This window comes from Hippopotamus amphibius, chromosome 17 (assembly GCF_030028045.1).
Source record: "Hippopotamus amphibius kiboko isolate mHipAmp2 chromosome 17, mHipAmp2.hap2, whole genome shotgun sequence".
NCBI lineage: Eukaryota > Metazoa > Chordata > Mammalia > Artiodactyla > Hippopotamidae > Hippopotamus > Hippopotamus amphibius.
In genome coordinates, this window is record NC_080202.1 from 11942290 (window position 1) to 11953407 (window position 11118).

The following is an 11118-nucleotide window of genomic DNA, read 5'->3' on the forward strand; positions in this document are numbered from 1 at the left end:
GGGTAAGGTTGGGATTTCTACACAATTTTATCCAGTAGGTATATTGATTTTAATATTGGGATATCAACCCAGACTTCTTTTTTTCCTAATGGTCTTTTGGTTAAATTACATAGTAAGATATTGTCCAATAAGTAAAAGAAATAAAGTGGAGATGTGTAGCTGGACTCGGAAAGGGCATGTCAGTGACCTGCTAGCAGGGTCTTCCTCTTTTTTCTTTCCAGGTGACCCTAAGGAGCATCATTTTTAAGCTTCCAGTTAATCTTTGTGTCCCCTTTCCCCCAATGTTTCCATTTTTTATATACTGGTAAAATAAGCACCACTATTTATTATCTACTCATTTACACCCTCCACCTCCCCCCTCACTCCATCACTTTTGACAGAAGCGCCATGAAGAATAGACTGTCACTGCAGGCCCTGGGCACACAGTAGGTGACCAATATTTCCTGAAGCAGAGATCCCCCCATGTAGTTACTATTATTATCCTCCTATCTGAAAGTCTGGAGGAGACTTAAGGAAATGGTACAGCGGTGACAGCTTGTAAAATAGCATCAGTTTGGGATGTCTGCCTCCTTGCCCGCAGCGTGCCGCTGTGGCAGCACATTCCTGTGCCAGGGGCCCCTTCCTAAAGCTCGCCCTCTAGAGGTGTGCCGCCACCATCCAGGTCATACCATGCTCTCAGGAAGGCCGCTTAGAACCCAAGTCTGCCAAACTAAAGAGCCGGAGAAACGCGCCTTTTTCTTCAGTATCTGTGTCCCTCTTATAAACAAATTATTGTATTTTTTAAAAATAACCCAAACCCTGCTTTAAATAATACGCTGTCCTTCCAGGTCAATTCTCTTTTAAACTCAAAATTCTCACTCCTCCGCTTACCTCTGCTAAACCTGACTTTTCATTATTGAATACAGATTTTTCCTTACCTCTCCTTGAGCAAGAGTTCGCATTATTCTGTCCCTTAACCTTTTCTCCTCTGATTGACTTTCATGTCTCCACTGTCTTTTTGACCTGACCTGAACCTCAAGTGACCTTTCTATCTGCTTTTCTGCAATAGTTTAATTTGTCTTTACCTGGGAGCTTACTCGTACCTGGGGTCCTAAAGCTACTCCCTCAGGTGTTTGGAAGGAGGCTACAGTCTATTTTCCAGCCTCACTCTTCAAGGGTGTCTCTCTCTTGCTTATTATTTTGGAATTGGTCAACACATTTTATATCTGTGATCTTATTCTATTCTTGCAATGATTCCACAACAGAATCTTGTCACCATTTTAAACTATGAAAAATGTGGAATTTGAGGACCTCACATGGTCCTAGATTGGGTTAATATTGAGCTTATTTAAGATCTCAGAGTATCTGATTTTAAGAATTCTTCTCATTTCCTCCCATCTCAGAAATGAGGGGAGCACTCGTTCATTTTTCAATCTTAGCTCCACATGTGACATTGTCCAGCGTTCCAAGCTCAGTCCATTGTTTCCTTATTGTCTCCTGTAATGGATGACATCTAAACGCATCATTTTATTTTGTCTAAACCCTTTTGTAGTTCCTCTCACCTCCACCTCTCTGTCTGCAGTGGGAACCGTCCTCCGGTTCCTAATTTTCATCTTCATCTTCATGGTAGGCATCTCCACGTGATGCTCTGTGAGCACTTTAATCTTTACACGCAGAAAATGGGAACTTTAATACTTTCCAAAGTCTGCCCTTTCTTTTATAATCCATTTCTCTTTTTAGCTTTATTGAGCTATAATTCTTATGCAAAAATTGAATGCATTTAATGTATACATCTTGATGAGTTTGGACATATGCATGTACCTCTGATACCTTTACCACACCAAGATAATACACATACACATCACTCTCGTGAATTTCTTGTGTTCTCTTATGGTTTTCTTTCTTTCACCCTTTTTTATTTAAAAAAAATCACTTAACATGACTTCTCTCCTCTGAATGTATTTTAGAGTGCAAAATACCATATTGTTCACTGTAGGTAGTGTCTTATATTTTACTGCTTACTCATTTTACATAACAGAAATTTTATACCCATCAAAAATCAATTTTACGTTTTCTCCTCATTCCAGGCCCTGACAACCACCTTCTATTCTCTCCTCCTATAAATGTAACTGCTTTGATACCTCATCTCTGAAATGGAATCATTCAGGGTTTGTCCTGTTAGTGGGTTATTTCACTTAGCACCATGTCCTCCAGGTTCATCTGTGTTGTCACAAATGTCAATATTTCTTTGTTTTAAAACTGAGTGAGAGTCACTGTGTGCGTGTACCACATCTTCTTTATCCCTGTACTGGCTGATGGACATGTGGGTTGTGTCCATATCTTGGCTCTTGGGAGCATTGTTGAGATGAACACTCAAGTGCAGATGTCTCTTCGTATTCCTCATGTCATTTCCTTTCGACATAAACCCAGAATTGGGATTGCTGGAGCATATGGTAGTTCTATTTCTTTCTTTCTTTCTTTTTTTTTGTTTTGAGGAGGCTCCATATTATTTCCCGTAGTGGCCATGATACCTATACCAGGTGAAGACATTATAGGAAAATTGCAGACCAATATCCCACATGAAGGTAGAAACTAAAATCCTCAAAAACACAAACAAGTAATGTTTAACCATATATGAAAAAAGATAATACGTCACTATCAAGTGGGGTTTATTCTGGGAATGAAAATGTGTTTCAAATTTAAAAACCAAAAAATCTAAATGATCATATCAACAAACTAAAGGAAAAACAACATATGATTAAAAAAACATGGTGTGATGCTTCAGAGAAACCATTTACCTAAAGCTGTGTTCTAAACTCTAGTTCTGTGGTTACGTGTATGGTCACATTGCTACCAACTGGCCCTTTGGTATTAAAAAGGAAGATTACCAAACAAACAAACAAATCATCTCTCTAGGTATAGAAAAAACTTTTGACAAGATGTTCAACATTAATGTAAACAATCCATGATTAAAGCCTTTATCAAACTGGAAATAGAAAAAAGTTCCTCAACCTGATGGAAGAGGAACTTTTTCTGTCTGACATGTCAGTAGGCACAATATTCTTTAGGTCCACCCAGTTTGCTGCAAATAGCAGAATTTCATTTTTTAACGGCTAAATAATATTCCACTGCAGATACACCACACACACACACACATATATACGTATATATATAATCTCACATTTTCTGTATCCATTTATCTGTGATGGGCATTTGTGTTGCTCCCATATCTTGCTATTGTAAATAGTGTTGCTATGGATATGGGGGTGCATGTATCTTTGTGAATTAGGTTTTTGTTTTTTAATAGTTCATTTGTTTTTTTTGAAGAACTTTTATTGAGATAGTTAGCATACAATAAACTGCATATATTTAGAGTGTACACTTTTGTATCCCAATCTCCCAGTTCATTCCTCCCCAACCCTTCCCACTGTCCCTACTTGGTGTCCATATGTTTGTTCTCTACAACTGTGTCTCTATTTCTGCCTTGCAAATGAATTAATTTTTTTTTCTTTTTTCCAGCTATACACCCATGAGTGGAATTTCTGGATCACACGGTAGTTATATTTTTATTTTTTTTTTGAGGAACCTCCACACTGTTTTCCATAGTGGCTGCACCAATTTACATTCCCACCAGCAGTGTCCAAGGGTTCCCTTTTCTCCACATCTTCTCCAACATTTGTTATTTGTTTTCTTTTTGATGCAGCCAATCTGACAGGTGTGGCTGTTGTTTTGATTTCCATTTCTCTAATAATTAGCAATGTTGAGCATTTTTTCATATGCCTGTTGGCCATCTGCATGTCTTCTTTGGAAAAATGACGTTTAGATCCTCTGCTCAGGGACTTCCTTGGCAGTCCAGTGGTTAAGATGCTATGTTTCTAATTCAGGAGGCGTGGGTTTGATCCCTGGTTGGGGAACTATGATCCCATATGCCCTGTGGTGCAACAAAAAGAAAAAAAAAAAAAACCAACCAACCAAACAAAAATGGCTCTACATCCTCTGCCCATTTTCAATCAGATTGCCTTTTTGCTATTAAGTTGTATGAGTTCTTTATATATTTATCTATACTAACCCCTTATCAGGTATATGATTTGGAAAGATTTTCTCCCATTCAGTGTGTTGCCTTTTCATTGTGTTGGTGGTTTTCTTCTGTTCAGAAGCTTTTTAGTTTGATGTAGTCCCGTTTGTTTATTTTTGCATCTGTTGCTTTTGCCTTTGGTGTCATATTCAGAGAATTATCACCAAGACCTCTGTCAAGACCTTATGGCCTATGTTTTCCTGTAGGACTTTTATGGTCTTAGGTTCAAGCATTAACACATTTTGAGTTAAATTCTTTTGCATTTCCTGTTTTCTCAACCCCATTTATTGAAGAGACTGTCCTTTCCAACTGTATTTTTTTTTCATTCTAATTGTATTGGAGTATAACAGCTTTACACTGTTGTGCCTGTTTCCACTGTACAACAAAGCAAATCAGCTGTATTTATACGTATATCCCCATATCCCCTCCCTCTTAAGCCTCCCTCCCACCCTCCTTATCCCACCCCTCTAGGTCATCACCAATCATCGAGTTGATCTCCCTGTGTTATGCAGTTACTTCCTACTAGCTATCTATTTTAAATTTCATAGTATATAAATGTAAATGCTACTCTTTCACTTTGTCCCAGCTTCTCCTTCCCCCCTCCCCACATCCTCAAGTCCGTTCTCTACATCTGCATCTTTGTTCTTCCTATGCCACTGAGTTCATCTGGACCATTTTTTTAGATTCCATATATATATGTTAGCATACAGTATTTGTTTCTCTCTTTCTGACTTACTTTGCTCTGTATAACAGACTCTAGGTCCATCCACCTCACTACAAGTAACTCAATTTCATTCCTTTTTATGGCTGAGTAATATTCCATTGTATATATGAGCCACATCTTCTCTATCCATTCATCTGTCGATGGACATTTAGGGTGTTTCCGTGTCCTGGCTATTGTAAATAGTGCTGCAATGAACATTGTGGTACATGTATCTTTTTGAATTATGTTTTTCTCGGGGTATATGCCCAGTAGTGGGATTACTGAGTCATATGGTAGTTCTGTTTTTAGTTTTTTGAGGAGCTGCCATACTGTTTTCCATGGTCCACTGTATTTTTAAACTACCATTTATAATAGCAAAAATCCATTATATACTTAAGTATAAATCATACACAATATATGCAAGATCTATATTCTGAAATTAGCAAACACTGATTAAATAACTCATAGAGATCTAAAGTAATTGATAAAGAAATTGATACATATAACATATTCATGGATTGGGAGACAATATTGTTAAGATGTTGACTCTTTTGAAACTGATCTAGAGATTCAGCACAATTCCAATTGTATGCCAGCAGGATTTTTTGGTAGTACACATGAACAATATGATTGTAAAATGCATATATGAAGGCATAGAAACTAAAAATGTAAATTTACTACAGCTAAAATAATCAGAAAATTGTGGTATTAGACAAAAGAGAGAAATATGAATCAGTACAGAGAGTACAGAACATCACACAGAATCCGAATATAGATTCACTCATGTATCGTCCACTGATCATTGACAAATGTGCAAAGACGATTCAGTGGAAAATCGTCTTGTCAACCAATGATGCTGGAAAACATGCATTCCCACGTGAAAGAAGAAACTTTAATCCACACCTCACATTCTCAATAAGAATCCACTCTCATGTTCTCAATAACAACCCACTCTCACGTTCTCTATAACAACACACTCTTGATGGGTCATATGCCTACATGTTGGTATGAGTACGGAGAGCATTTCCATGACACCCTGCTTCCTGGAGTCAGAGAAGTCCCAGAGCAGAACGCTTGGAGCATGTGGAGCAGAACTGAGCTGAGGTGCCCTCAGGTTGCACCTACAAAAGCGAGCTGAAGCCAGGGCAGAGCTGGTTCCTGAGCTGTGGCTGGAATAGGGGATGAGGCTGAGAGAATTGAAAAGGGGCACGAGAAGTGTCTGGTGTAGTTCTCCAGGGAGGAGTGCTTCTACCAGTGGATGTAAGAGTGGTTTCATTGATTTGGATGTTGAGTCAACCACCTGGACATTTTGTGGTTCTTATATGACCCCATATGCAAAGAGTAGGATTCCCACTGAGCCTGGGGTGGTGGGATAGATTAATAAGGGAAAACTGGGTTCCTCCATAAAACTGGAGCGGAGAGGACCATGCCTGCAATTCTGGGGAATTCTTTGAGTGCCACTTAGTATATTCTGTCCAAAAATAAAAATCAACAAAACTGTAACAAGTGGACAAGACAACAAATGAGGATGCTGATTCCCAAGGACTGAAGGTTTCATTATACCAGCCAGTAAGAAGCCCAGATAGCTGAGGTGATGGTAGAGGAGAACATGGAATGGGTAGTGAAAGAAGGTGTTATAAAGTTAACTGTGGCCTTGCGGTCAATTACAGCACAAGTCAGAGCAGGAAACTGGGAGGTATCCTCACACATGTGGGGAGTACTAGAGATGATGGTGGTGGCGGGTGCCATGCATGTTTTCCCACAGAGATAAGAAGGCAGAAGGACCTCAGTGGGATTCAAACTGGGTTTTCTTCTCTATCTTGGCTTGAGGAAGAATTCAACACGATCAGGGAGAGTTTGTCTTTTCACTTGTTCCAGTACTTTCTATATATTTGCATTTGGTTGTGTCATAGATATCTACTCTTTGTTAGCGGCACATGGTTTATGGGAAATGGTGCTGTATTGAGAGATTCTGCCACCTTGAGAATTGTTCCAAAATATGTGTCCTTATTGGCACTTTGCTCAAACCACCAACAGCTTCTTGTTGCCCACAGAAAACAGCCTGCTGCACTCCTCAGATACTTTAGGGTATTCCCAGTATGGTCCTGGCTTGTTTTAAGGCTTCACAAACCATCTTCTTTTACTTCCCAAAGTGCAGGCTCCAACCGCAAAGGTCTACTGTCTATTCCCTAAACAGGCAGTGATTAAGCTTTCCGGCCCGAGCTTCTCTTGATCGTCACCTTCCCCCAAAGTACAGTCAGGTGTGATCAGTGACTAAAGTCAGTCCCTGCTTCAGGATCCTGAGAGCACTTGTCCCACAGGGTCCTTTGGTAAGTAGTTTGTCCTTAATGAGTTCCTCCAGGATTTGGACTCCTCTGGGATCCATGGTCCTTTTGGCACAAAGATGTCAAGGATGAGAGATGTGAGAAGATATTTTGCAGATGCAGGTGATGACTACAGAGGCTGTTACATCACAGCCTTAGTGAATAAAGGGGAGCAGGACCTCGGGACAGGTTCCTGGAGTCACCCTCACACACTGAGTAAGTTGGGCAGAGGGTGAATGAGCTGGTCCCTTAGGGTCCTTCCAACCTGAGGGTCTTCCTTTCCCAGGTTGTATGGTGTTCTGCAGGAGAGTTTTTCAAGTATGGTAATGCTCCTCTTTTCCACCTCTCGGCCCCCTAAAATTTCACTATGTTTGAGAAATTTTTTATTAATATTCACCCATTACAATCTGTTTTATTCATTGTAACATTCTTATGTGTTACTTACCATATCATTTATTCCCACAATATTGTGTAATGTCAGCATACTAACAACTCTTGAGGTAGGTGTTAATGCAACAGGTCTGAACCCTTGTTTTAGTTTAGAATCACCTTGGAGCTTTAACAAACTTTATATGGACTTCTTCTCAAAGATTATGGTTAATTGTGTCTGAGGGGTTCAATAATCTTTATTTTTAAAGGCATCACGTATCCTTGCTACTCACGGTGTAGTGCATAGACTGCAGCATGGGTATAGTTACCTGGGTGCTAGCTGAAAATGCAGAAGCAGGCCTAGCATATCCAAATCAGTGTTGTACCAGAACTCCCAGGGGATTTTCATGGATACTAAATTTTAGAAGCACGGTCCTAGACTCCCTCATGTGCCGTCCAGGCTGAGAACTACTGACTTAATGGGTGTAGAAGGTGAGAGCCTCACTGCATCATCAGTGACAACATCCTCAGGTGCTGTCTGTGGCTTGTGATCCCAGTCACACTCTTGACACAGGAGTCGGGTCCCGCTCGTTTACCAGGGAAACAAAATTCTGAGAGACCAGGGGTGTGATTTTCCCTCCATGTTTCTTCCCACTGTGCTGTCGGCACATAAGTCCATGTGTAAACCTGTTGACATGGCTGGATCAACCAGCACCAAGGGATGAAATCCCAGCAGTTGGATCCAGTCATGTCTTTAATAAAGGACCTTCCCACATCTCACAATGCTTCTCCTCTGCTTTCTTTGTCAGCTTTGAGGCACACTGAGGTGGATTAATCAGGTTCTTCAAAGAAAGGGAATCATTAGGAGAATATATCTATACCAATGCTTATATTATTATCTATATCGATAAACACCCATATTTATATCATCTGTAGTGTGAAAATAGTAGTGTATCTGAGGTACCCTAACAATTTCTATGGGGACACAATTACATCCATAAATTTTGTAATAAAGTATCATATTTAGTGCTAGAAGGTTGAGTCTAGTGAGTTCTTGTTCTGGGAGGATTTGGGAGGAGTAGTGATTCTAACTTAACAGGAGTTTTGCGGTCTTTAAAGTTGGAAGAATGCAGTCACAGCCAGAAGGACAACCAATTAGTGTTTATGAATCATTGGCTACATCCAGACCCTCTGTCAGCTGGTAACACTGCTGTGGTCAGGAAGGCAGACAAAGCCTTTTCTATGTGTAGTTTACCATTCTATAGGGAAGACAGCTATAAACACTGTGATTGAAGGATATAGAGGAGAAGGGTTGAACCATGGAAGCAGGGAGACGAGTTAAGAGGCTGTTTCAATGGCACAGAAAAGACATGATGTCAGCCAGGTCTAGGCAGTGGCTACTGCGAGTGGGTGAATGGGTAAGAGAATCAAGTGACAGAACCTTTAGGACTTGCCAACAGGTAGGAAGTCGATGATGACGAAAGGAGGGAAAGAAAGCAAATGTTCAGGTTGTGGAGCACCTGAACTCCCATCTACTGAGATATGGGAAACTAGGGGAGGAGGGAGTTGGGGGCGGGGCAGGGGGAGATCATGAGTTTCTTTGGGATGTTAAGCTGAAAATGACTGTGTAAAGTCCAATGGAAGGTAACAGTTAGGCAACTGAGCGTACTCTTTCTAGGTTAGAGAGACATCTACACCTGAGATTTAAATGGCAACCTAAGCCATTGGAGTATGTGAGTTTTTCTTGGTGGTATCTGTAGAATTACAAGAGATCAGTGTTTAGGAAAAAGCCCTAGAACATCAACTTGAAGATATTGACAACCCAAAAGCCAGTTACAGTTACTGAGGAGGTTTGAACAGGCAGGCATGCGGAAATACAATCCATTTTGTGTCTCAGGAGCTAAGGGATAAGAGTGATTTTGAAAAGTTGGCATATTGTTACATTTTCCAGTGAAGGGTGGAAAATAAGTCATTTCCATCATAGGGAATCTGATTGCATAGAGAATTGGAGTACCATAAAAACTGTAATTATTGTGATGAGAATAATATATTTTTGCAAATCATCCAACAGACCATGTATCATAGAAATATGTTCATTTGGAAATGCAGGTTTTCATGGACAGTATTATTACTTCCTGAAGATCTTGGACACAGAGCATGACAGGGAGGAATGAAACTGTTGTCTCTGAGTTCCTCCTGCTGGGACTGCCCATCGAATCAAACTATCAGCACCTGTTCTCTGCCCTGTTCCTGGCCATGTATGTTACCACCGTCCTGGGGAACCTCCTCATCATGGTCCTCATTTGCCTGGACCCCCACCTCCACACACCCATGTACTTGCTTCTCAGCAATTTGTCCTTCTCTGATCTCTGCTTTTCCTCTGTCACAGTGCCCAAGTTGCTGCAGGACATGCAGAGCCACGTCCCATCCATCCCCTATGCTGCCTGCCTGACCCAAATGTACTTCTTCTTGTTCTTTGGAAACCTGGAGAACTTCCTCCTTGTGGCCATGGCCTATGACCGCTATGTGGCCATCTGCTTCCCCCTGCACTACACCACCATCATGAGCCCCAAGCTCTGTCTCTTCTTGGTGGTGCTGTCCTGGGTGTTGAGCATGTTTCCTGCCATGTTACACACCCTGCTCATGGCCAGTTTGTGTTTTTGTGCAGACAACATGATCCCCCACTTTTTCTGTGATTTGTCTGCTCTGCTGAAGCTGTCCTGCTCGGACAGTCGAGTTAATGAGCTGGTGATATTTATCACTGGAGGGCTCGTCGTTGTCCTCCCATTCCTACTCATCATCCTGTCCTATGCACGAGTTGTGTCTTCCATCCTCAAGGTCCCTTCTGCCAAGGGCATCTGCAAAGCCTTCTCCACCTGTGGCTCCCACCTGTCTGTGGTGTCTCTCTTCTATGGGACAATTATTGGTCTCTATTTATGTCCATCAGGTAATAATTCTACCTTAAAGGAGACTGTCATGTCTGTGATGTACACTGTGGTGACCCCCATGCTGAACCCCTTCATCTACAGCCTGAGGAACAGAGACATGAAGGGAGCCCTGGGAAGAGTCTTTTGCAAAAAGAAAACTCTCTTCTCTCTATGAGGGTGAACTTGGGATTTCTACACAATTTTATTGAGTAGATATATTGATTTTAATACTGGGATATCAACCCAGACTTCTTTTTTTCCTAATGGTCTTTTGGTTAAATTACATAGTAAGATATTGTCCGATAAGTAAAAGAGGGACGGTGGAGATGTGTAGCTGGACTCGGAAAGGGCATGTCAGTGACCTGCTAGCAGGGTCTTCCTCTTTTTCTTTCCAGGTGACCCTAAGAAGCCTCATTTTTAAACTTCCAATTAATGTTGTTGTCCCCTTTCCCCACTGCTTCCAGTGATTTATTTACTGATATTGTAAACACTTCTGTTTATCAAGTATTTGCTCATTTACTCATGAGACACCCTCCCTCTCCCCACTCACCCCATCACTTTGGACAGAAGCTCCATGAAGAAGAGACTGTAACTGCAGTACCTGGGATCACACTATGTGCCCAATATTTACTGAACCAAAAAACCCCTGAGGCAGCTACTCTTATTACCCTCCAATCTGAAAATCTGGAAGAAACTTCAAGAACTAGCATGGCTGTGACAGCTTGTAAAAATATATTATTA

The 11118-nt window shown here is 41.0% G+C and overlaps 1 protein-coding gene across 1 annotated transcript; it reads left to right on the forward strand.

Moving 5' to 3' along the window:
* The first annotated feature begins 9607 nt into the window (after positions 1-9607).
* LOC130840331 (olfactory receptor-like protein DTMT) lies at positions 9608-10552 on the forward strand. The gene has a single exon (XM_057715745.1). It carries the CDS (start codon positions 9608-9610, stop codon positions 10550-10552), a length of 945 nt encoding a protein of 314 aa, XP_057571728.1.
* Positions 10553-11118: the final 566 nt, after the last annotated feature.

Bases quoted from the DNA above. Each gene is read 5' to 3' on its own strand.
- LOC130840331 (XM_057715745.1), top strand. From the start codon at position 9,608: ATGACAGGGAGGAATGAAACTGTTGTCTCTGAGTTCCTCCTGCTGGGA.